This window comes from Anabas testudineus, chromosome 6, assembly GCF_900324465.2.
Source record: "Anabas testudineus chromosome 6, fAnaTes1.2, whole genome shotgun sequence".
Classification (NCBI taxonomy): Eukaryota; Metazoa; Chordata; class Actinopteri; order Anabantiformes; family Anabantidae; genus Anabas; species Anabas testudineus.
The window spans coordinates 7,346,249-7,372,874 of record NC_046615.1 but is presented as its reverse complement, the minus strand read 5'-3'; the positions used below and the strand labels follow the sequence as shown (position 1 = coordinate 7,372,874).

Here is a 26,626-nt window from a genome sequence, read left to right as displayed (position 1 = left end):
ATAACATCAACAACCCTGTTTCCCCTAGTGTCTGATTATTGGTGCGGGGCCATGCGGCTTACGTACGGCCATCGAGCTGGCTTTCCTGGGAGCCAAAGTGGTGCTGCTGGAGAAGAGAGATGCCTTCTCCAGGAACAATGTGCTGCACCTCTGGCCCTTCACCATCCAGGACCTCAGGGGCCTTGGAGCCAAGAAGTTCTATGGGAAGTTCTGCGCTGGAGCTATTGATCATATCAGTGAGTGGATTTGCTAACATTGTTATTTTGTATGCATTTGGAACATACAAAATTTGTGTTGTTCAGAGATAATTAAAAATGTCTTCCCTTCTCTGTTCTGTAGGTATTCGGCAGCTTCAGCTTATGCTGCTCAAAATGGCTCTTCTGCTAGGTATTGAGATCCATGTCAACGTAGAGTTCAAGGGCCTTATTGAGCCCCCTGAAGATCAAGAAACTGAAAGTAAGTGTAAGAGCCAAGCTGCTGCTAGACAAGCACAAGAAAAACGACTGGAAACTGAACATGTTTCCTCAGAGAACGACCTGTCAGAAGTCTTAAGCCTGGTTCAGCTGATGCATAATTTCTGTTTGCGTACGTGCTCTGTGTTTTCTTAGGGATAGGCTGGAGAGCTGAGGTCCACCCAAGGACACACCCTGTCAGTGAGCTGGAGTTTGATGTCATCATCGGAGCAGATGGAAGGAGAAACACACTACCAGGCAAGTCCTCATGCACTCGCTGCGAGAAATGCATTAGTAATGCAGATTTTCTTCTATTAAACAAGGAAAAGCACAAGCAGCAGGCTTTGTGACTTGGATGTCAGCCAGAACGATTATGATCTCACATGCGTACAGCTGTGGTCGGGTTCCTTACCTCACTTCGTTCCTCGCGTATGAATGAGCATTTGTCCACATCTGTGTGTGTGTGTTTGTGTCTGGCTGCTACATCCAACTTCACACAGTGTTTGCTCTCTCAGCAGAGCAAAACAGGAATTGTTGAATTGTTTGTTTCCTCTGTGACTGCCGGGGCCTCACACACAGCCACTCTGGAAAAGGGACACCCCTGTGGAGTAGAGTACCATGACCCTTTTCTGTACTACTGACTGCTGCATCAGTGAAGGGGAGCAGCAGAGTTGCATTTATAATGTACCGAAAGGATTTGATATATATCATAAAAGCAAATATAGCCAGGCAAATTGAACTGGTTTGTGATTTACTCTTCTTTTTTGAAACATCAAGTTATGTTGTCATAGTTCAGGGTCTTTGTACCCTGTTTCCTGACCTTGAGCTCACACTGTGATTTCTTTCTGTAATCTCCAGGGTTTCGGCGCAAAGAGTTCCGGGGAAAGCTCGCCATCGCCATCACTGCTAACTTCATCAACAGGAACACGACAGCAGAGGCAAAGGTTGAGGAGATCAGTGGTGTGGCCTTCATCTTCAACCAGAAGTTCTTTCAAGAGCTCAGAGAAGCCACAGGTTTGTCATAGTACAGTGATACATGAAAGTTTGTGAATCCTACAGTCCTACAATTAGATACAGTGAATCACATTAAGCAAATAAGACAAAAATTTAACTCCTTCTGGTCCTTTCTCATGAAGCAGGAGTCAATCCTGTTAAAGGACAAGCCTTTTACTAAACTTGCTGATCTTGTTCTTGTCACTGGCAGTGATACTATTACCCTAGTGTATGATTGCATAAAACAAAGCACTGGTCCCAAAACATGATGTGTTCTGCTGAGTTTGAGTTCACAGATGGATACAATGATGTTTCCCTGTAGAATTTGCTCATACGACTAAGAATTTAAAGCTCTGTAAATGAGGACAGGCCGTCCTGGTCCAGAGGCATAGAGGCAGGCCCAAATCATGATAGTGCCCCCACCGTGTTTTACAAATAGAATAAAGTTCTTAAATAGGAATGCAGTGTTTGGTCGTTGCCAAACATAACACTTTCCATTCAAGCCAAACTGTTCCAGAGTACTTTGGTCTTATCTGTCCACAGAACATTCCTCCAGTAGCCTTCTGGCTTTTCTATGCTGCCTTGAACAAACTGTAGTTTGGCAGCAATGCTCCTTTTGAAGAGCAGTGATTTCCTTCTTGCACACTATTGTTGTCCAGTTACAGAAACAGAGAAAAATTTAAAGGGATCCCCTCTGCACATTGTCATTACTCGGGGGACATCATAAAGCAAGTGTGTCATCATTTTGAAGTTGGGAATTCTAAGATCTCCAGGTGGGGCTGCGGGGGGCTTCCGGTTAATGTTTTGGTGAAGTAAATTTAAAACCTTTCTTTGTTCTTTGATCAGAATCAAAACCAAAATCTGTCAGCTCATCCAATTAAAATGCTTAACATTAGGACTGATGCCAAACCTGCCACAGTTTATTGCTGACATGAACATGTCCCTGTGGCTTTGGCTACGTGCTTGAAGTTACATAATTGCTCCTCTAACGAAAACACGACAGCTAGTTAGAGAATTATTGTCTTGTATTGTAACAATATGTCCTTCTTTTGGTCGTTTTAGGTATTGACCTGGAAAACATTGTCTACTATAAGGATGACACGCACTACTTTGTGATGACTGCCAAAAAACAGAGCCTGCTGGAAAAAGGAGTCATTCTGCATGTAAGTGATTGAAGCTCAGACCTGCGTGTGTGTGTGTGTGTGTGTGTGTGTGTGTGTGTGTATAAGACAAGTGTTTGAAAGACAATTGTGGAATCCAATTCTATCTCTCTGTGTCAGACACAAACGCTATATACACGCACACAATGACAAAATAAAAAGTCTGTCTTGCCATCTTTCATGTTTTTCAGCCTTTCATCCTCACTCTGTTTTTGTCCAGTACCGGCCTAATGATCTAACCGAGCCAACAGTGCTCAGGAACACGTTGCCAACTCAAGCAGACTTGCTGAGTGTTTGTATCCTCGCTATAGACTGTAGTTTCATCTCCCTGGCCACTTTCCAAAAGGAAACTGGAATTTTTTTTTTTTTCTAAGTGTCTTAAAGTAGCATTTCGGGAATAACATCTACAGCCATCTCTTTTCTTTAGATTACTTGCTATTTTCAATATGCACAATTGTTCTACATATTTTAGTGTTAATTTGAGTGCAAATCTGTTTTCATGATGAGCTGATGACATTAAGGAGATTCTGGTATACGATAAAGGCTGATGCCAAGTGCTGTATGTTAATGAAAAGGCACAGTTTATTTAAAGTGCAACTGGTACAACTGACAGAAAGTCCAGATCCTTTTATAGCAATGAAAATGACTCAGTCCTGCCCCTTTGGAAATGGTTAGAGGAAGGGTGGAAGAGTTGGCAGATGGCCGGTTTGGAACAAATCACTTCTCATCACTTCAAGGCAAATCAGAAAACAACCCCTGTTCATACCTTCCACCACTCTGCCTCGCTCCTCACCCGCTATCAACACCACCCCCAGCCTGGTATTAGACAACTAGGGAGCTTGAAGATGGAAGAATGTGCCTCTCACTGCTCTTGGAAAGCATGCAGTGATTTGATGTTACATGTTGGACACACTTGTGAATGTTCCAGTTTGTTCCAGTGCAAGCGCTTGGACCTCTTTAGAGGACAGTGAGGTATTGGATGCTGTCACCGTAAATGGTTTAGTTAGTTTAAACATTTTTGGGTCCAGTGTAGCTGGATACAAACTGTACATATCGAATACATAATATCCTAAGGATTTTGAGTTTTAATCCTTCAAGTGGATTCAATGTCCCTCAGAATTTTACAACAGCAGCCAATGTTGTACGTAAGGTTTTCTTAAAAGGAGCAGTAGTTCTGTTTCGTCACACAAAGAGAGAAAACAACCAATTAAACTACTTTACTGGTTGTACAGTTATTTAAATGTCAAGTGTCAAATTTATATTATCTGTTTTTCTGTTTTCATCATCAAAATGATGATATTTTAAATGTATATGTCTTTTTAGATAACTGTGATTTACTGTTAGTTTTGATACTGCAAGTCACATTTTTCAATAAGTGACTGTTTTATTACTCTTCCCTGGACAGCACTACTTTTCTTCATCTTAATGCCTCTTCTAATCTCATTGTATTCCATTATTGCTCCTGTAGGACTATGCAGATACAGAACTGCTGCTGTCCAGGGCTAATGTAGACCAGGCTGCCCTGTTGTCTTACGCCCGGGAGGCTGCAGATTTCTCCACCAACCACCAACTGCCCACACTTGACTTTGCTATAAACCACTACGGCCAGCCTGATGTAGCCATGTTCGACTTCACCTGCATGTATGCCTCAGAGAATGCCGCCTTGGTGCGCCAACGCAATGGCCACAAGCTGCTGGTTGCGCTTGTCGGAGATAGCCTGTTGGAGGTGAGAGATACAGCAGACGGGACATTTCTCAAGTTGCTCTTTAAATCTTGTATCACATTTCTTTGTTGTTCTTTCTTTTTTAATCTCCTGGGTTCTTCTGTGGCCATATTTGGCTGTTGGCTGTTGTGGTATTCGCCGTCTTCTTCAGCCCTTCTGGCCCATGGGCACTGGCATCGCCCGAGGTTTCCTGGCAGCCATGGACTCAGGTTGGATGGTGAAGAGCTGGGCTCAGGGAAAAACCCCTCTTGAGGTGCTGGCTGAGAGGTGAGGGTGTGGAAACATTTTTTATATTATACATACACTGTAAACTCACTCACCTGTGATTTTATACCCGCATTCCAACATTTGCACATACGCATAAACACACACACACACACACACACACACACACACACACACACACACACACACACACACACACACACACACACACACACACACACACACATATTCTCTCCTTTCAAACACACCCTATTATCTGTAAGTGCTTTACTAGGAAATGTGTCTCTACGTGATTTCAAGCATCAGTCCCACCTCTGCTAGTACTAATGGGATAAGAGGCTCTCATAAGCACTGAATGGAATGTGACTCCCTGTAGCCTCTGACAACACTGTTAATGTGATTTCTTTATGAAGTGATGTAGTATACTCTAGTATTATTGTATACTTTGACTAAATAATGTATGAGATTATGTTACATATTGTAAAATTATGATTTTTTTTTTTTTTAGGGAAAGTATTTACCGCCTGTTGCCCCAGACCACCCCAGAGAATGTCAGTAAAAACTTCAGTCAGTACTGTGTGGATCCCACCACACGTTACCCCAACATTAGCCTTAACTTCCTCAAGCCCAGCCAGGTGAGTACGCGAGCCAACAAATCTCAGATGCAGTCTTTGTTTCTAAAGTTTCATCACAGAGTTAAATTTCACAGACAACTGCTCTGTGACATTTGAACAGTTCTGTTGTTGTGCGCACTTAACTTATTTTATTCTTTAGTAGTTTTAAAGACTTGTTACACAAGCTTTATTCATGCGGTAAACCTTGTTTGGCATCTCAAGTGCGTGGTTATTCTGTGGCCATTGCAGGTGCGGCACCTCTTTGACACGGGAGAATCGAGGGAAATGCGCGTTGAAATTGAGAACGTGATCAACTCGTCTACACCCAAGTTGGCCAGGAATGGTTTGTACTTCGTGCATTTAAGCAGTGATGTTCTTCATGTGCTGATCGATTGGTATAGGATTTTGCTGCAATCACTGTTGCTGAAATGTAATATTGGACTATTTTCACTCCAGACAATTACCTGCTTGACAAGCAGTTGCAAGGTAACACACAGCCCAAATGCATGGTGTTGCTTTTCAGGGATCCCTTATAGTTTTAACAGTTTTAAAATGTATCTGCTATGTACACATGAACGATACGAACAGAACAATAGTGGAATGGAGGAACTTTGTGGATGACCTTGCCTTTGTGTTTGCTAACTCTTGCTCTTTGGTCATATTCAACCTTCAGTGTTCCCTCTAGCCATTTGAATTTCTACATCATATGCTAACCTCCCATCTGCATCCTTTTTCTCCTTTATGTCAATAACCTTTTTTACATCTCACGGTTCATATTAATTCCTCAATGGCTGGTTGAAACTTGTACTAACATGGACAATGAGGCCACGGATGACCAAACTTTATAATCCTATGCACAGCCTCGCCTGGCCAAGGCCATGAGATTGCAAAGCAAGACACGAGAAGTGCTGCCAACAGAAACAGTTTATAATTTTTCTTTTCCATGTTTTAGTCAGATTCAGTTCAATTTGCTCCTTTAACATCATGCCTTTAATACATTTTCTTCCCCCCACATACCAGAATCCATAGCCCGGTCCAGTAAGCTACTCAACTGGTGCCAGAGACAGACAGAGGGATACAGGAATGTTAATGTAACAGACCTTACTATGTCTTGGAAGAGCGGCCTGGCCCTGTGTGCTCTCATCCACCGATACAGACCGGATCTCATGTGAGTATCTGAAAGAAGTCCATGCTAAATGCACACCACGAGGAACACACATGAAAACAGATGACAGTTTAGTTTTGCAACTTGTGGACTTTTGCAAACTCTGCGAAGTGTATCCAATAGTGTTTATAGTGAAGGGGTTAAACTGCTGCGGTGCCTGCAGTGACTGGCCTGCTGTGTTTATGTGAGTTTGTGTGGTTGGAAATGATGTTTATTGTCTGGTTGGGACCTTGGTTTTGGATTGTAGATCACTGTAAATGAGGTGACAGCTACCAGTCATAATGGCCTCTTGGGTCCCTTTTAAAGGGAGCCTTCCTCGTATCCCCCCTCTCCTCCCACACAGGCAAACACTCCCCTTGCCCTCGCACACGCTATAAACATACAGTCTCCATCCGGATTGCTTAATGTAGTTTGTGACTCTCTGGAGGCAATGTGGCGATTAACATAATAAGCTATTAGTATCTGTGTCCTGCCTGACCTTTACTGAGTGACCCAGCAGCTGCACTCTACTGTCTTTGATAGGCCAGATGATGGGAAAAGGGGGAGAGAGAGACTGATGACTGGGGGTATGTAGGGAAACCAGCTATCAATGTGTATGCAATGTACAAGATGGATGGAGTGATTGAGTGGAAGGTTCATTCTGTGCCTGATGTGATGTTCTAATGTGAGTGCTTTAAAATGGACTATAGGTGCAGTTGAGTTGTATTGGTGAGCCATGTTAATGGTATTTTCAGCTGCTGTGTAATGGCATTTACAGTAATGTATTCCACAACATGTAAAGCAGAGTGCTGCACAGACGTGCTTTAGCAATAGTGTTTCCATCATATCCAAATTGGATTGATCGTTGTGAGACTAAACTATATTTATATAATATTTGTTGACTCTGTTTGGTATGTTCTTAGTTATTTCAGCTACTTACTTATTGTATGCTAATCTTAATTTCAAATCAAAGTTGAAAATAAATTACATTTCCTGTTGCTCTGTGTTGAATTTGAAATGGGCAGCTAACAAATTTGCCATCAACTTGCTGATAATGTTGGTTACTGTGTAATGATGTATATTGATTTTTAAGCATTTTGAAAAACAGATAGTAATTCAGAAGTAATGTATTTTTTATTCAGTGTTATTTTGTACACAATAAAATAAAGATGTTAATACATTTTAATAATTTAGATTCCAAATCAGAATCACAAACTTACATAAAAAGCAGAGATTGTTGAGATAAAAGCTTTCAGTTTCGTGATGAGCTTTTGCCAATCCTGTTATGGCCTGTCTCATTCTAATATTGATCTTTGTTTTCATGCTTCTTCCTGGTGACTTCCTCAGTGACTTTGACTCTCTGGATGAACGAGACCAGGAGAAGAACAACCAGCTGGGTTTTGACGTGGCTGAGAGGGAGTTTGGGATCTCGCCTTGCATGACTGGCAAGGAGATGTCTTCTGTGGTGGAGCCAGACAAACTCTCTATGGTCATGTACCTCAGTCAGTTCTATGAGATGTTTAAGGAAACAGTGCCACCTGGAGGTAAGAGTGGGTTCTACAGTAGGGTTGTATTTTCTGGAAGCTTGTTTTGGGAGGTGACTAATTATAGAAAAGTCTCTGACAGATGCTGTCAAAACATAATTACTCATTATTCTAACAATGCTTATTTGTCTTATATCTCATAACCTATCATTAACTTTGTGGACTTCTTCTGTTCAGATAACCACAACTTGAGTCCTGAGGACAAGGCAGCACTGATAGCCAGCACAAAGTCTCCCATCTCGTTCCTTAGCAAACTTGGTCATAGCATAGCAATATCCAGGAAACGCAACCCGAAGGTCAGAGTCTGAGAAAAGTTTTTCACCACCCACTTATTCTTCTTACAATATCAAAAATGACAATTCATGATCTCATTGTTTTGGCTGGAGTTAAAAATAACTCCTGACATGTGATCAACAGGACAAAAAAGAGAAGGATGTAGATGGTTTGGGGAAGAGAAGGAAAACCAGCCAGTCTGAAGACGTGAGTAGCTCTGACAGCTCCGACATCTCAGATGTTGAGCTTGTGATTACAACCAGAACAGACTAATTAATCCCTCCAGTCTTAACAACAACAGGTAAAAACGCTGTTTTCCCTACGTTCTCATAGGAGGAGTTATCCAGGGCTAGTCGTGACGACAGGCCATCTGTTGCCACTGTCCTCTCGGAGAGAAAGATGGACTCGGCTGCTGTGGCGAACAACAACAAAGTCAAGGTGATGGCTACCCAGCTGCTCGCTAAGTTTGAGGAGAACGCTCCAGCGCAGCAGACGGGACTCAAACGACAGGTATGGAGGGAGTGGCATGAATCATTTTGTGGTGTCACGGCTGTGGGTGGTGGAGCTTTCCCACTAAGGGAAAATTAAGCAGCACAAAATAAATATTCAGGCTTTCTGGTTGTTGTAGGAGTCCAGATTACTTTTCCTTTTTTTTCTGAACAATGATAATTTCAATGAACACATAGATTTCATATTGTATGGCAGGGCCTCTAGTCTTATGATGGATGACCTTTAGGCCTCTGTATTAATGAGTTCAGGTCCAGAATGCTAATATTGGTCAGGCTGGCTATTGTTCCTGGGTCATGTAGGCGTCCTCGCAGTGCTGACCGAGCTCGGGGGGGAACCAGGCGAATTGGTTTGCAAAGCACTAGCTTCCTTGCTTCTGTGGACCAACAGAGCAGTGGGAGGAGGGGAGTGGGCCATGGGAACACTAGACGCTATTGTTGAAGGAGAGAAAGACAACTCTCAACTGTTGCAGACTGAGAAATGATCTTGTCACTGTGTGCCTTCAGATGGCTGCTTTTGATTTAATATGTTTTTTTGAATATTAAAGTTTGTGTTCATAGTGTATGGGGGGGGGGAGGAACTCAATGGGTGTATAAAGGGTATTTATAAAGGCCAAATAAAGTAGCAGTTGCTTGGCTTCTTATGACTTTGCCGTTTCCCTATTGTGAACATACATTTTCCAGCCACACTGTCTTCATCTACCCATGATTTACTTCCTTCTTTCTGTGTCTTTCTCTGACTGCTTTGACCTCCCTGTCATGGACCATTTCATGTCTTGCATGAATATTCTGGCCTTCTCACTGGCCACACTCGCTGTCGCTCGCCTTTACCTGACCACAAAGGGGGAATCTCTGCCCAATCTGGACCGCCTATTGCCCCCTTCCCCACCCCGTACCCCTGTGAATAAGCCAGCACGCCTGGCACCTGTCCCGGCATGGAGGAAGGTAAAGAGTGGAACTGCCTCACAGTATCTATTTAGTGACTAACCCCTAGACTGACAGTCTAACCATAGGTCCCTGTGGCGTGTTATAGTGGGGAAAACTTTTCTCTACACTCATATCTGTTGTGTGTGATTTGTGATAATCAGCTCCATTGCTTCAGTGGTTACCACAAGTGTGTGAGTGTTTTTAGCAACCAAATAGCTGTGCAACCTTGTATGTGTACGTTTCTGTGAAATGCGTGCGAGCGTGACACTGTCATGGTCTCCTGTCCTGGTTCAGAGACGCACACAGCAGCAGGAGCAGCTGAGCTTTCGCTACAAAGAAATGATCAAGTGTCAGACGCTGCCCAACAGAGGGGAGCAGGTATGGTTACTAGCGCTGGCCCGGTAGACCTCTGACTCCTTTCACCTCCCACTAAGGCTAGGTTCACCCTCTTGCAGATGAAAATGGATTTGATAGATGACACAGAGAGAGAGAAACCAAATTGGTAGTGATATCTACCTCCCCCCTCTTTCTCAAGTTTTAGACTCTTGTCTAAAACTTGAATGCTCAAGTTTAAGGTTCTCTGCATTGCCACCAACCCTGTTTGGAGATGCACGTGTACTGTATATCTCTTATAAAGAGGTAAAATCAAGTGCGCAACTCCTCCATAGATAACCAGCTATAGCTACCCCACCATGTGGTTGTTGCCCTGCTTTAGTTTTCAATGTGAATAACAGAGTCAGCAGCACAGTTTGCTGCCAGCACCAGTTCTGCTTAGAAAGTTTTTTTTTTTTTTTTCGGTCACACTGCTAGATTAAGCATTCACGTCACACACATTGATTTAAAGCCCCAGACTGTCCTATTTAAATGGATTTAATTCACTGCTGTTCTTAAATGTCCTCTCACTGCACAGTAAGTCTCTTGCTGCTGAGTAAATTAGCTGAAAATCAGTTGTAAAGACTGGAAGAAATCTTGATAATCCTAAGAACGTCTCCACATAAAGTGCTGAGGATTAACTGTTACTGTATATTCAGTTGGCACCACTCTATATTGTGTATGTCCTCTGCAGCCATAACAAAAGGCCTTATACAAGACGTTTTGTCTGTGGTCTATATTTTGAGATATAGTATGTGAATGTACATGTTAGGTGTTATTAACAGTGCTTGTAGGAAGGTGAAAGAGAGCACCATGCTAATTCTAACAGACACTAACATTAATTAAATATTTTTATTATGACTGTATGCATATATTATATTTTCTATTTTTGAGTCTCTCTAGGTCAGATGCTCTTTTTTTTATATGAGGTTATTGACAAGTTCAAATAAATGTTTAATTCTCCTTTTGTGTGACAACAAGACTATATCCACATTTGCTCTTAGCCATGGTTCATCATTTTCATCATCATCCTCACCATCTTCTGCTGACTCTGCTCTTCCTGTTACTCATCCTTCAAGGCCAGAAGTGGTGCAGACCAACTGTCCAGCTCGGCCTCTCGGAGCTGCCCTAAGAAAACCATTCTGCTCCCTTCTTCCTCCTCCACCTCCTTGCTCTCTCTTCACTCAGAGGTGACACACACTGTTCTGTGATCTGTCTGTTTGTGCCAGTCTGTCTTACAAATTCATGACCGAACCATGAAGTGCTCCAATATTCTTAGTTATCTACTCCACAGTCGGTACCTCAGATTTGACTAAACTGACTAAACTAAAACTAAATATGGCATCTTCTCAAGTGACTGTAATAAAGAGGTTGCAGTCATTTACTTCCTGACAAGTGGGTAGTGTATGTGTTTTTGTGCTGAAAATACTGACTCAGGGGACCTTGGGTAGTTTTAACTTATTGTCAGATACTGAGCCAGACAAACTGTCCTAACATAACAGAAAACTATACGACTTCTTGTTGCGTTAAATCAGTCTAAAAGTGTAGTGTACAGTGTACAGTGTATAGTGTACAGTGTATAGTGTACAGAGTGTGAGTGTGAGTGTGAGTGTGAGTGTGTTCTCATTTCTACCTTCGAGCATAAGTCCAGAGAGCAAGGAGCTTGAATACTACGAGAGGCCTCTGAAATATGCGGTAGATAAAATGATTGATGCCATGGATATGTATGCAGTTTGCTGCTGCCCTTTCTGCTATTAGTGTTTGTTTGTTTGTTTTTTTAATGAGATCTATCGAGTAGCTACTGCAAACAGACAAACATCTGTACGGAACAAACCGGGCCTTACAAAATATGATATTAAAAGCATCAACCAATAACTACATTCACTCACCATCAAGTCTCAAAAGAGCTTCTCTGGCAGGAGTGGAAGCCGCTGCACCTGACAGATCCAGGATCCATTCACATACCCGGTATACAGGAGAGGGCTGCCTGCCTCATCTCCAGGTTTAAAGGCAAATCTGCCAGACCACCAAAGGTGAACACCATGCATGGACATTTTGTGACAACATGGTTTGTGGTCATGTGGTTGGACCAAGTTTTAATGGGTATATTTCTTAGGCTGCATGTGAAAAACATGCTATTGGTCTATGTTTGCACATTCTCTACGGTCTAACCCCCTCTTTCAACCACTGCTCTCTTTCCCTGGAGCCTAAGGAGAAGCCGTCACGTTTCTTTTTAGATCAGTGGTACTTGTCCCAAGGTCTGAGTCGAGGTGAGAGCCCTGGCTTGCCACTCTCCTGTCCTGACTCTTCTAGAAAGGTTAGGTTTTCTACCTGCGGGCTAAGACTCTAACACGCCACCCTCTATTGTACTGAGAAATAACCTGTTTGTGGAGGTTTATACTTACGAGAACACGACTTTACTTGGAGCCTCACTTGTGCATGTTCAGTTCTTGTTTATTTATCTCAAGTGCAGTCTGTAGTTTAGCTTGTCTTTCTGATATACACCCTTCATAACTGCAGGGCATTGCTTTCATAGTTCACCCACTCAGACTTAGATTGCTGCATAAATTAAAGACTGTCAGCTGGAACTATAAAAACAATGGCTTACAACAATCTATGGTTTGCGCCACAATCACAAGTCTTTTGAATGGGAGATTGTTTTTGGAAACCACTAAAACGGCAGAGAATACTTTTCCCCTTTGTACATTCATTGTTGTGATTGAATCATCTATTTCTCTGCAGGAGCCAGCAAGGCCTCTGCACTCTGATGACCAAATGCCATTGTATGCACTTAGTATTCAGGAGAGGGCTGAGCAACTCGCCTCTCAGTTTGAAGGCAAGCCAGCACCACAGGTGAAACTTCCCAAGAAAGCCAATTGTTAATATGTCTTCAATATAGAATACTTTTTATAAAGAAGACTTATCGTGTGAGTCAGGTTCATGGATTAGAAACCAAATCCAAGATTTCTTAGAGATCACATAAATGACAAATTATACATGAGAGCATAGGTTACTATTAGGTTCATTCACCTTTTAATGTGGCTTTACTATACTTCTAACTCCATTCCTCTCTCTCTTTTGTGGAGCCTAAGAAAAAACCCTCACGTTTTTTTATGGAACAGTGGCACTTGGCCCGAGCCCAGAGTCACCCAGACTCTCCCCCTTTGTCCTCTGACACCTTGAGACAGGTAGTGGTTTCCCAGCTGCGATGAATGGAGTGTGCTGTATGCTAATACACTACACCTGCACCTGGTCTTCACTTAGCTGTGAAAATGGCTTAACACGACGGCAACTCGCACGGGACTCGCTTTTAAAACTTGGCTGCTTGATGTCAAATATAAAGTAATTTGCAACCTGCCGCTTGTTTACTGTGGAAACGGCGACGGGGAATCTATCTGAAGAGATTTCAAATTATTACTAACTTGGCTACGTGTGCTGAAACTGAGTTATAATTCCCATAGTTATTTTGCTGAGGGAGTCCCTAGTAGTTGTTTTGGATTGGAAAAGCGGCTTGGCACATGTAATGTAGGCCATTTTGTGAAGCACAGTTCCAACTGTGGCGAAGTCGCAACTTAGCAGTGCATTGGGACTGCAGCACAGAAAAGCATGCTCCCGATCTCGTTCATAGCAGAGCAGAGTTTTTATGCTATGTGGTATATACAGAAGATCAAAATGTTTTGGTTTTTCGTTCTTAGACCCAAGCTTAATAGCGCTATAGACTAATGAAGGATTCAGAAGGAAAATTCAGATGTGCTGATTGCTCACTGAATTCCGGCACTAACAGACCATCTAGAGCGATGCTTTCCAGCATTTTGTTTTGTTCACATGTATTATTCAGCACAACAGCGCAGCGCGAGTACCTCTGCGCGCGCATGCCGAATGAAAAATGCATGACTGCTTTGCGTGAGTGTGTGAGTGCATATAGCCGCCTTCATGAACAATTCATATTAAAGAAACCCAGGTCCTCTTAGTAGCTCTCATCTTTTACAATACTTAAATAGTTTCTTTTTCTTTTTCTGATGTCTCAGAGCTCAGTAGCTCTTTATTGGCAGGTAAATTCAGCTTGGGACTTGAATGAGGGGTGGATGTTATTTTGTCTGGAGTTGTTTATGAGTTGTTTGGTTTGTAATTAGGTGGGTGGGACTGCCAGCGAATCTAACCGCTTGATCAGTCAAGCATGGAAACATTGCTTTGTCATGCCTAAATTCCCCATCAGACACTATTGGTTGTGAACACCTTCTCCCTTTAAGCACTTGTTGCTATGCTGAGTGATCTCCTTACACACTCCTCCTCCTTCATCTGTTCTTCATGTTCTTTTGTTTTCATCCATCATTCTCTAATCTTTGTTCACCGGTCTCTTTTCCTCTCTCTCTCTCTCTTAATGCTGTTGATAGCGCTATGTAAGGATGTACACAGGGGGAGTTAGCTCATTGACTGAGCAGATAGCCAATCAGCTTCAGTCTCAGGAAGACCCCAAGCCCCTACCTGAAAAGAGGGATTTGGTAAGCATGCTGTCCTCAGGGGGGGGGAGAAGCCATGTGACTGCACGAATTGAAGCCTCACGTGCTAGAAAGTGTTGTTTTGTCCGGTGATATGTGGCTGCTACATTGAATGTTGGTCAGAGTGGATCAGTCTCCTCTTAGCTGTGCAGATGGCGTGTGTGCTGGTTGAGTCCCTGAAGTTTAGGACACTGCCGTAGATGCGTAGTGATTGAAAGATGAGTTTTACTGTACACCATTGTTCCTAATGACAAATAACATACGACTTGCTGTGATGTGGTTTTGTTGTTAGGTTATAATAACAAAAAGCTCACCACCCAGCCTACGTCGACAGTAGCCTGGTGTGGACTCGTAGCCTGATCGTGTCTACTAAATCTTTGATGTGTTTAAGCCTCTTCTCTCCATTCCCATATCTCCCTCTTGTCCCCTGAAGATTGATTGGGCGCTCTCTTTCCACAGGGCTCCCTCAGAAAAGAGTTCCCCGTCAACATTGGCGGCAGCGACGTTTGCTTCTTTTGTCAGAAACGCGTGTACGTTATGGAGAGGCTGAGCGCGGAGGGGAAGTTTTTCCATCGCAGCTGTTTCAAGTGTGACTACTGTGGCACCACACTACGACTGTCTTCCTACGCCTTCGACGTGGAGGATGGTAAGGCTAACATCAAGAACTTTCTCATCGTTGTTGTGCCACTGATCTTTTATCTGCCATGAAGTTCTTAAACATCGGCTGCATCCGAAATGAACACATCGCAACATCAGAGTAAAATTTGGGCTAAAGGCAAACAAAATGGGGGAAAAAAACAAAAACCACAAGGCAGTCAGATCAGTCCACACAAATCTGTACTGTCTCTTTCTCAGTGGTGGCGCAAACTGACTGTGCCTCAAAGCACACATACATATATTGCACCCAGTTTCATCAGACTCATAACTGTTGTACACAACAACAAAAGAGACACTATAACCACATGAAATTTCAACATCTAGTCTAAATATGTGTTATCCACTGTGACGGGACATGATGTTGTATTACAGTGATCCTAGAGCTGAGTGCAGTCTCGTGATTCCATATTTTCCCTCTCTGGGGGGTGTCTATTGTACTCAAGGACAGGCCCCAGATTGTTCAATGAGACAGTGTAGCTGTTTCTCAGAGTTGTCTGTGGAACAGAAACCCACTGACAATCTGAACTGAGAGAGAGAAAGGGAGATTTGATTGAGGTGACAAATGCACGGTCTGTTTCTGCAGGATAGATAAAGCCTGTGGACTCTGTGAGGTGGAATTTGCAGACGATGCACTGGATCCAGTGCATTTATTTATAGATTCAGTATGTCTGATTATTGTCTTTGTCTCCTTTTATTCTGCAGGGAAATTCTATTGCAAGCCCCACTACTGTTACCGCCTGTCTGGCTATGCTCAGAGAAAGAGGCCTGCTCCCTCCCCTGTTCCAGTTTCAGCTAAGGTACCTGTTTTTATTGATGAGGTGAACACCTGCTGCATATAATGAGGAAATTAATTATTTGTTTTGTCTTCATCTGCATTTCCAGAGAAGAGCAGCGTAACATACAAAGGGAACCATTTATCCTTTTACCTCCTGTTCCTGTTGTCTTCTTTTGTGCCTAGATAAGAACAGAAAGACCAAAACATCTGTTTCTTTACTATTGCAGGACAACCAGGCGCCCCAAACTCCTACGGAAATGGTGGATGCCCCTGGAAGGGCGATAGCAGCGTCAACTCCCTCAGCCGAGCTCCAGCCCTCAGGTACCCCACTTACCACTCTTGCTGTGGCGGTTGTGCCCTGCCGTCTGGCCGTGGGCTTGGGAGTCCCCCTGAGTACCCTCCGCCACACGCTTTTGTGGACCTGCCACCATGTGGCACGCAACCCTCTAGATTCTCCCTTCTTGTGTACCTACTGCATCTACCTCTTCTGTTGTTTGACCATCAATGTCCTGCTCAACCTCCTCTAGCATGACTCTCTTCTTTTTCCCTCCTTACTCCCTTTTTACTCCCTTTGCCGACTAATGTCAGTTGGACTTTACAGACTTTGTTTGACTGTATTAACTCACCAAGCATTTATGTAAATCTTGTGATTGTTTTGTCTCAGTGATTTTATTTATTTGGTCAAGATGCAGCATTCTTTCATTTCTCACTAGTGATTGGCCAAGACAGTTGCACAGTACCAACTGTGTAGCCAGTAGAATCGTACCTTTAGAAGTGAATGATGCATCTTAAATTCATTTATTTGACTTGGCTCGGACATTGAAACAAGTTGGGCAGAATTCCTTCTCCGGACAGCAGCATTAATTATTTATTTAACTCTGTTGTACAACCTGCTGTTCTGCCTTATGTAGCAATAAGATCAGTAGTCTTTAGTTAAAATAATACAGTCATATGTCCACATAAGTTAATTGTTTAGGTAAACATAGGTTTTGCCTGCCTGTGTTTTAATGAAGAGCTAAGCTTTATTTTTTGTAACCTCTAGTGACCTGTGACTACTCTCCTTTAGCTCTACCTCCTCTTGTGTGATGTGTTTCTTTTGGAGCCTGCCTTGTGATGTGTTTCTCTTCCTCTCCGTAAGCTGTTGTGTACCTACGGTATCCCTCTTACTCAAAACGTACTGAAACCATACTGTGATGAAGTGCCTGTGTCAGTGCTTTTTGTGAGCTTTACCTTTCCCCCCTCCTTCCAGAGCTGCTTAAAACTGAGAGCTCTACTAGTGCTTGAATTAGTGCCTGGGATTGGTTTTCCTTTAAGTTTCACTCCTCTGTTACACCTTCTCCACTGCCCGCTCTGTCCTCCTGCCTCTCACCCCTGACAGATTGCTGCTAAGACTGACTGGTGTTTGCTCAGTAAAGTGCATCCTTTCTGCATTGCTTTGTGAGATGGTTAGGCTGGCAACAGAAAAACTGAGACATAGTAGATATTCCTAAATACTGTAATAATACTATAAATATTATAAGGGACTACATAGTGAAAGTTTTCATTATCAACTGATCTCTTTAATTAGTTCAGGGGAAAAAGAATCTGTATAAATTTAGATTATGATGTAATTTGTGTTACTATACATAATATTTTGGTAAATATTATAAGTTAAGTAAGTTGTAGATTTACTGGTGTTCACCTATTGAAATATTGAGGATACATTTGGATATACTGGGTGGCTTTAGCACTTGAATTATGTTCTTGAGAAAAAATGGTATTTAAACTAATTGTTGTAGAGTTGTTTTTTTAAGGGGAAAGGGAACTATTGCAGCTGATTCGTTAGCTCAAGGGAACATTTGCTACACTATCAAACTATCACACATTCACTGTCACAAGGATCACTGCCTATTCCATTGTCAGTCTGTCCTGTTTGGATAATGATTTTTGTTCTCTGTTTAAGTATCTGATAAAACAACAGGTGAACTATGATGGACAAAATATTCATTTTGATCTATTCGTCTCATATTCACCAATATCCAGTTAAATTTATATGGATGACTTCAAAGCAGTTTTAAGATTTGCTTCTCAGGATGGGAAAAAGGCAGAGCACCAACCTTGTACATAAAACTATACAGTAATAGAAGTATGTTAGAGTGTTAAACCTATTTTTGTTTGTTGATAACATTTGGTGTAGGAAGATAATCTAATGCAATAAATTCCGTTGTTAATCTTAAATTGCTGTGTTCTTGTCAGTTTGTCCTTAAAATACAAGGCTGCTGTGGTATCATGAGAGTTGATAGGAATCCGTAGCGTAATGGAAATGCACCAGATTCAATGTTGGATGTGACTGATTTGAAGCTGACACATTCACATGCAAACCGTGTGTCCATAAACAAAGCACACCACACTGTTTTAGTCCCAGTTAGATTTTTGATGATGACCAGTTGTGCTTCGAAGCCTATTTAAACGCTTTCAGTCAGTCCTACATAGTTCCTGCCCCCTACAGGGTTCTGTACTATGCTCCACTGTTGCACAAACCTGATTCTCAGTTGTGTTTTTGTGCTCTCTTTCCTCTGCACCGTCATCCTGGGGTCTCCAACTTCTGCCTCACTGTCAACTGCAGTACCGGAGTTCAATGGCCTGCAGGAGCCGAGCCTAGCTAAACGACTTCGGGGAACTCCAGAGCGCATTGAGCTGGAGAACTACCGTTTGTCCCTGCAAAAGGAGGAGGAGCTGGAGGAGGTGCCAGAAGAGACGCTGGCAGAACACAACCTCAGCAGTGTGCTCGACAAGGGCACAGATGCTGACCTGGGCTCCAGGTAGAAGCATAATGACAAGATCCATTAGTTGGTCTGCTACACATTAAACATACGAAACTCTTTGGGATAATTAGACTAAACGAGCAATATGAAGGCGTCAGGAATAATCTGATGCGTTTCATTCACTGCTGTTTAGCTGATGTTCATTCTTTCAGGTTGCAAACAGCTGTGATACTTAGCTTGATCTGTTTCCCCAACAGTAGCTCAGAGTCAGACATGGAGGAGGAAGATGAGCAGGAAGATCCAGATCAGGAAGAGGCGGAGGTGGAGCAGCAACCCCACAACCCCTCAGACCTTGGTGGCGTTCCCTGGAAGGAGGCAGTAGAGCTCCATGCCAAACTGAGGGGTGACCGCGACGAGGGGGAGGGTGAGTCTCTGGGCGATGCAGTCAGCAGAGACGGGGAAATAGATGAGGAGGAGGAGGAGGATGAAGAAGAGGATGAGGAGGACGAAGAGGAAGACGACGATGAGGAGTCTAGTGATGGTAAATGTGATACTTGTACTACCTGATACCATCTGTATAAACTGGAAATGTAGTTTGCTTCCATTTGTGTGTGGTTTGGGTCTTGTCCAGTCTCCATTTGGCCTTTTTTTTTTTTATTTTGTTTTAATTTTTTTAGCCAATTCAGAACTCCACTTGCTTTTTATAGAAATCTGTTTCACGTGTAGCTTCACTGTCTCAAACATCGTTCACCCTCTGCTTCTCTCTCTGTTTCCACCCTCTTCTCTTCATTACTTGTCCCTGTGTCTAATGTGTTTGTGTCTGCCTACAAACGTGTACCTGTCCCTGTGTTTTTTTGTTGTTGTTGTTGTTTTTGTTTGTTTTTTTTTTTTTGTTTGTTTTTATCTTTGTCTCCCCCTACTGGCAGAGGGGGATTACTGCCCCTGGGATAGAGAGCTCCAGTCAGGCCTTTGGCTGGAGAAGTACCTCACAGATGAAGAGGATGTTAGTACATTTAAAGGTAGCAGCAGACGTGCCTGTGGATGTGTTTGCGGTTGACCCGAGCTTGATGTTTAATTCAGGCTGGTTTGGGTTTTAATTTTAAAGGATTCCTACAAAACGAGCGTGGCTTTCTCTTTTGTCTTTGGTTTGTTGGTTGCAGTTGTTTGTTTTTTTAAAAGCACTGTTTTGTTTTTAAATCTTTTGTTTTTTTTAATACAGTTGCTTAACTGTGAGCCTCATCCCACTTAAACCTGCTGTTTAATACGTTTGTTTTTTTGGATATGGCTGTAAAATACTAATCTGACAAATGCCTGAGGTTTTTGTGTGTGTTCCCCTAGGTGCTGCAGTTATTGTTTAGTCATTCTGTTCAACAAATGGAAATCATTTTTTGAAGCTTATCTTTATGGTTGGACTGTTTTGCAGTGTAGTGCATGCTTCCTCCCTCTTCTTCACCCCTTTTGATTTTTCATTGCCACTGTATTCTAACTTTCTCTCTGTCTTCTCTCTTTTGTTTTTTTGTCCCGTCATTTCTCTCTTCCTTTTTTTCTCCCTATTTCTGTACATTCCCTGCACAATTCTCCTTATCTCTCTTTATGTGCCCCTCCTGTATTGGTCCACACAACGTCAACCCCCCCCCCACAATACTGCAACATTCGCTGACACCCACATCTAGTCAGGAACCTAAAGATCCAACAGGTCCTGCAGCCTGTGGATCCTCAGGCCATTCCAGGTTTGGTGAGAACACACCTGGACTCTGAGGGAGACAAGGAAGGCCAGCCGGTCTCAGCCTCCCAACTCTCCCAACCTTCTGAGCTCACCCAGTCCTCCTCAGCAGGTAACCCACCCAGAGGAGCTGAACATCTGGGGAGGATATGGGCTTCAGTGTTGTGGAGGGTTTCATTTCACCAGTGTGGCTGCTGCTGCCTTTCTCATATGTGTGTGTGACTGCAGCAGGAGGAGTCACCTCCCTCAATTAACCTACCTTTTGTTTAAAATCATCTCTGATTTTGTTCATTTATGTCAAATTGCTTTTTTTTTTTTCCTTTTCTTGGACTGTAATTTTGTTTTCGATCTGTTAATTTGTCATTCAGACTCGCTGTTGGTCCTCTGGGTTGAAATTCTTCAACCACGTCCCAGTGCACCCAGTGCACCTCTTCTCGTCACTTTCTTTGATTTTGTTCTGCTTTGTTCTTTTGTGTTCTGTTGTGTTCATTCCCATGTGTCTAACTACTTTACTGTTATTTCCCTGCCATCTATCCCTCCCAATGTTCTGTATCTTCTGGTTTGAATGTAGCCCCCGCCCACATATCCACCCGACACGAGGCAGTGAGAGTCTGGTTGGAGTCCATGTCTGGAGGTAGCTTAGACTTAAAAAGGGATTGTGATATCCCGTCTTAGATTCGTGCTCTCTCTGTTAATCAGCTGGCCTTTTTTTTTCTGGAGCATGCAGAAACACGTGCAGAGACAAGTAAACTCACAAGCGTGCATGCTTTAAAGCTGTCACACACAAGAGTTCTGCTCTCTTGTGGTCAGATCTGCACTTGTACTTTACCTTTCACAATCCTACCCTTCCAAACTACGCAAAGTCTCCTTACTTACATAGTTGAATGTAAAAAAAAAAAAAAAGCACTGAACAGCATGGTCTTTCTCGCCCTGATGGGAAATGTGTGAGGCATTACACATTAAATTACTCTTACTGTATACTGTGTTTCAGACTTAGCCCTTAATGGCACTTACATTTGTACAGAGTTCAGAGAATCAGGCTGTTGAGGTACTTTGTCAACTGTTTAAAAGCTTGAATGAATGCAACGAGAGTCCTACACATATATTTGGATTCATGGTCAACACTTGAGTTCTGGGTTAAAAGCTTAGTAACGATGTCCTTTTCCTCAAGCCCACTGCAATCAGATGTTCTTTCAGTGTGTGCCTGTGCCCCCACACCAACAATGGGCCGTTTAATGCATTCAGCAGCAGTACCAGCTAATGCTGTGCCATATTTTTTTAAATGAAATTCCGTGAATTAACTCTAGGGGTCATTTTAGTTTTGTTTGAAATTTGTCCCTCTGAACAATTTTTGTTTGCATGTTTGCTGATGATCTTTTAACCAGTGTCATTAACATTTTGCTTGTGCTTTTCATGGTTTGATTTGACTTCATCCCTTCGCTAAGTTATAAATGGGTAGTTTAACTAATGCTACACTGTTCTCTACTAATGCTGCACTACATCTGTAAGGTGTGATTTAGTTTGTATGCAAAACTAATCTCTGGACACAACACTTTCTCTAAAGCTTTTAGCAGAAACTAGAATGTTTGGTGTTGAAGCCTTTTCATCCTTTTTCAACCTTTGATTTCAGTGTTACACTCTTCAAAATTGGTCCTGATACATCTTTTCATTAAGCAATCTTTGAACTCTCATGCTTTCTCTTTTAAATTTCGCCTCTGGGCATACTTTCTGAGAAGAGTTCAGTTAAGGTTAGGTTCTTAGGTAGAGTGAAAATATGGAGATTAAAGAAACAATGGGTTATCCAGTTGACTAATTTCTTTTTATTCCTTTGTTCTGTTAGAGCCCTGTGAAGATGACGACCTGGAAGCAGAAGCAGACAGTCCAGATATGGAGCCGGGTACAGAGATGGATCAGGGTAAACTCTCAAACAAATTCAGCACCTTTTACTTCTTTCTTATGTCAAACAAATAATATGTCTTGTGTAGAAAGAACGCCATGACCATGCTTAATTTTATGCATAACAGTGCCAATGATGTGTTTAAATTCCAGATGACATTCCTTCAGATGCAGAAGCTGAGGCTCGTTTGCATGCATCAGAGCAAACCGAAGCACTTCCCGAGGAAGACAAGAAATCAGAAAGTGTGGGAATGGCCTCCAGCATTGGTAGATTTTGCTAATTCTGCATTCAAATGAATCACACACACACACACTCCCTCACACTTTTTACATGAATAAATGACTTTACTTTTTGTTGCTGTTTGTCCATTTAGGACCATCCAGCCTCAGTCCTATGCAGAAGGAAGTTATTGTCCTGTCACCTCTCAATCCATCACCAGAACATGAGCTGCAGGTGAGTCAGTGAGACATTTACTCTCTTAATACAGCTTGTGATGCGAGTTTGTCCAAAACCCTCACCTGCGCTGTTCCTTCTACAGATACCGCTCGTGAAATCTCCTGGCGCCCGCTTTTTCCCAGATCCATTCATACCAGAGGAAACAAAGCCAGAGAGGACGAGTCCATCTCCAGCAGCCAAGGGCCCACTGTGCCCTTCACCTTATCCTGCACAGAGCCCTTCTTCTGTCCACTCTCCTACCGCCGCTGCCGCCGCTGCTGCTGTTTCCCCTGCCAGTGTCCCTGCCTCACCTCTCCCCTGTTCACCAACCAAATCACCCATCATCTCTCCGCTCAAGCCAGCCACTGAGTCACCTGTCAGATCCCCTGTTAAATCTCCAATTAGCTCACCAATCCGCTCCCAGCCCACCCCCCTACCAGAGACCTGCACACCCAAATCTCCAGTTTATCCTCACCGCTCCATTTGCCCTCTCACAGGCAACCCCCTCTCCCCAATCTGTGCTCAACCTTTGCCTTGTCATGAACCATCGTCACCCCTCTCCACTGATTCTCCGGTCAGAACTCAACCTGTTCCTGCTGTCACTTCGACGCCTATGGCCAAAACAGAGTTGGGCACACCTGAACCCTTGACGTCCCTAGAGTCCTCAACAGATGAAACTCCATCTAAGAAGACGGATATTATTGAGGAGTTTTGGTTAAAGAGTGCTGAGATAAGAAAAAGCCTGGGTCTGGCTCCGTTGGACCGCAGTAGCAAAATCTTAGAGAATAGTTTTATTAAGGCTTCAGTGCAGGAGCCCACTCCTGTCAAAAAACAGTCTCCAGATGTTATTCAGGAGCAGAAGCCTGCCTTCACTGGCCACACTGTCATTCGCAGACTTAACATTACTCTTGAAGGTCAGGTCATTACTCCCATTGCTCCTGTGGAGCCCAAGAGTAATGGCTCTGATAAGAGAGACCTCAGTAGCAGCTCTGGCCTGGGGTTGAATGGGAGCTTGGCCACAAGCCAGACGGCAAACAGTGATAGCTACAATACGTCTGACTCCACCATGCTCACCCCACCCTCTAGTCCACCGCCACCCGTGCCCGCTAATCAGTCTCCAGCTGTGCTCAGGCAGCAGAGACACCAGGTGTCCTGGGGCAACGGAACAGAAAAACGTCCATCTGATCACGTAAAAGAGCCAGCAAAAACCAAGACTCCTGTTCCTGCACCGAGGACCCAGCTGAGCCCTGCGTCCGTGCCCAAGCCTGCACCCAGGAAAGTGTCGTCACCACAGGCAGAGCCGGAAGCGTCTCCGGTGGTTGTCATGAGGGAGAAGAAGAAGCCACGACCCCAGGAGCTGAGGAAGTCGTTTGTGGAGACAGTGGAGGAAATTCCATTTGCCGATGATGTTGAGGAGACATATGATGAGCGGACGCCAGAAACGAGCATGAACAGGTATTACACGCCACCCACCAGCAAGCCCAGCAGGGACAAACCTCCACTGCATCTGGCTCTAGCAATGGAGAATGGTAAGCCCAATATACCAGTAAACTCAGCCTTGAAGACCCAGAGGGCAACTCAGTTCTCTCCAGAGGCCAAGGAGATTGCTGAGGAGAGAATGAGGGCAAGAGAAAAGTCTGTGAAGAGCCAGGCTCTGAAAGACGCTATGGCCAAGCAGCTAACTAAAATGAAAGAATCTGATGTAGACAAAGGGGCGTCACCTCGAGTTGCCTGGAGCGTGACCCCAGATACTGCTGGAAAGAGTAAAAAGTCAGCAGCATCCCCGAAGGCATCGGCTGTAAAAGCTCTGGAGTCAAAGAAGGCAGAGACTCTGCCTGAGCGTTTCTTCAGCAGCAACAAGAGCCTGGACAGCTCTGTGGCTTCGTCGGACGGCTCCTCTGCAAGTAAGAGCAAGAAACGAAGCTCCCTCTTCTCGCCTCGCAAGAATAAGAAGGAGAAAAAGGCCAAGAACGACAGCAGCAGGCTTTCTGGCACAGATGAGACGCCACCCAAACACAAGTCGCTGTGGAAGGCTGTCTTCTCAGGGTACAAGAAGGACAAAAAGAAGAAGGATGACAAATCTTGCCCGAGCACACCGTCCTCAAGTTCCACCACTCAGGACTCGGGGAAGAAGAAATCGTCACCTGTTGGCAAATCGTCGGGTGAGACATGAGATCCGAAGCTTATAATGTTTTTATTTAGTTATTTATTTTCTGAGGCATCATGTGGTTTTAGTTTTCACAAAAACAAAGTAACTAGCTAATTCATTTTTGTGCCCATACAGACTTGAAATCCCGCAGAAACCTGAGCTTCTCCGAGGACTCAGACTTGTCTTGTGATGATGTTCTGGAGAGATCCTCCCAGAGGTCAAAGGCAGATGTGAGTAACGTTTTTGTCATGAGGTTTTGTTACATGTATAGCCAACCTGTCAGGTGGTTTATCTATCTGCTTAAGTGTAAAGGACAATAACACAAATGGTGTTATTGTAGTGAGTCTTCGCAAGGCTACACTTGTCCTCATCAAGTCCATAGCATCCATTTCTATTTCACTTAGCCATTTAAATCATTTCTTCCACTCTCAGCGGCATGTGGACATCTTTGACCTAGTGTCAGACTTGCAGAAGGAAGCAATAAAAGAGGAGAGGATGGAGAAGGAGAGGAGGAAGGAGTTGAAGGAAAGAAAGAGGTTGAAAGAGAGGCTTCAAGAAATAGAACGAGAGAAAGAGGTTGACCGAGAAAAGGCGAAAGACGATGAGGAGGTATTGTGCAGTGGGCGTGAAATGATTTAGAATTTCAAATAAACATAATATTTGTGATTGGAACAAGACGACATAATATTTTGCTTAATGGCACATTCAGATGGCTTGCTTCGGGCTTTTGAGGCTGGCTTCAAATGAATCTTTTAAATGGTCCAAAATTGAATATTAAAGCAGTGTTAGAATAAAGTAATGTTTGTGTTGTGCAAGAAATCCCTGCTAATTATGCAAGCAAATCATAATAAAAACACATTTTCGGGGCCTTAAGCGCCTCTATATAACATGTTAAATGTACACAGTGAAATCTGTTGGCAAAATTACTAAATAACTGAATTCTTCGAAAGACGGGAATCCATAAAATCTTCTCGGGGCATAGCTCTTTTTATGACTGTGCAGAAATTCAGCGCACAAAACCCATATTGCTATAATACAAGAGCTTTTATTTGAATCCATTTGCATTCATTATGTTTATGGCTGAAATTCAAAATTACTGCACCACTGCTCGGTCTGTGTGTGTGTGTATATGTGTGTGTGTTTCTGGTGGTTTAGATAGATACAGTTGAGTTCGGGCCCAGAGGCATGAATTTATTAGGCATTGTTAACACGTTTAAAAAATTCAGACCACTTTTGTTAGTTTTGATGACATACACGACGGATGAATTGACATTTTCTTAGTCTTCATGAATATCAAACTGAATTTGGACTTCATTTGGCTACAGAAACTGGAGAGTAAAGCTGTTTCATGCCTGCCAGTCTGTGTGTAATCCAGTAAACCCCCTAGGAATCCTGTAGACTAGTCTCTAGTGACTGTAGTCTTTATAGTTTTCTAGATCTATGAGTATATTAAATATATATTTTCACTGGGGCAGTAGTCTTACCACTATATGGAACAAGCAGGTCTCTAAAGTCATCGTTTCATTACAGTGTGATTAGTACTTTTAGTTTCTTGGTTTGTTATTACTAATTTTGAATTAACATAGATGTATACATGTTGCTGCACCCTGCCAGGTTTTTAATTCATTTATTCATTGTTTTCTGGGGGATATTAACATTGCCTGTTTTAATCATACCTGCTAAATTATTACGTCTTAATTACATTTTTGTTGTTTGTTTTATTTTAACCAGTTTTAACATAATCATTAACCATTTTTTAATCATATCATCTGTATCATGTTTGTTTCCTCCCTTTTTTTATGTTTTGTCTTTTC

General features: G+C 42.9%; 1 protein-coding gene across 18 annotated transcripts in view; it reads left to right on the top strand.

The window, feature by feature from the left end:
* The window catches only part of mical3a (microtubule associated monooxygenase, calponin and LIM domain containing 3a), a 68,207-nt gene that overhangs the window by 28,791 nt on the left and 12,790 nt on the right, over positions 1-26,626 (top strand). For 7 of the 18 annotated variants that reach the window (XM_026366652.1, XM_026366651.1, XM_026366660.1 and 4 more), the window contains 29 exons: positions 29-236; positions 340-456; positions 609-710; positions 1,311-1,466; positions 2,508-2,608; positions 4,074-4,331; positions 4,480-4,595; positions 5,062-5,188; positions 5,417-5,510; positions 6,188-6,335; positions 7,659-7,855; positions 8,033-8,151; positions 8,273-8,335; positions 8,462-8,638; positions 9,478-9,579; positions 11,013-11,123; positions 14,892-15,078; positions 15,792-15,886; positions 16,092-16,185; positions 18,470-18,665; positions 18,866-19,149; positions 19,535-19,627; positions 20,282-20,443; positions 20,903-20,965; positions 22,172-22,246; positions 22,381-22,494; positions 22,602-22,681; positions 22,767-24,825; positions 24,948-25,042. In XM_026366652.1, coding sequence (XP_026222437.1) covers positions 29-236; positions 340-456; positions 609-710; positions 1,311-1,466; positions 2,508-2,608; positions 4,074-4,331; positions 4,480-4,595; positions 5,062-5,188; positions 5,417-5,510; positions 6,188-6,335; positions 7,659-7,855; positions 8,033-8,151; positions 8,273-8,335; positions 8,462-8,638; positions 9,478-9,579; positions 11,013-11,123; positions 14,892-15,078; positions 15,792-15,886; positions 16,092-16,185; positions 18,470-18,665; positions 18,866-19,149; positions 19,535-19,627; positions 20,282-20,443; positions 20,903-20,965; positions 22,172-22,246; positions 22,381-22,494; positions 22,602-22,681; positions 22,767-24,825; positions 24,948-25,042 — 5,793 coding nt within the window. Of the gene's footprint in view, positions 1-28; positions 237-339; positions 457-608; positions 711-1,310; positions 1,467-2,507; positions 2,609-4,073; positions 4,332-4,479; positions 4,596-5,061; positions 5,189-5,416; positions 5,511-6,187; positions 6,336-7,658; positions 7,856-8,032; positions 8,152-8,272; positions 8,336-8,461; positions 8,639-9,477; positions 9,580-11,012; positions 11,124-11,852; positions 11,967-12,139; positions 12,251-12,675; positions 12,787-13,019; positions 13,122-14,327; positions 14,541-14,891; positions 15,079-15,791; positions 15,887-16,091; positions 16,186-18,469; positions 18,666-18,865; positions 19,150-19,534; positions 19,628-20,281; positions 20,444-20,902; positions 20,966-22,171; positions 22,247-22,380; positions 22,495-22,601; positions 22,682-22,766; positions 24,826-24,947; positions 25,043-25,244; position 26,626 lie in introns of those variants that run through there. The other 11 variants (XM_026366669.1, XM_026366661.1, XM_026366667.1 and 8 more) reach the window with 10 other exon arrangements.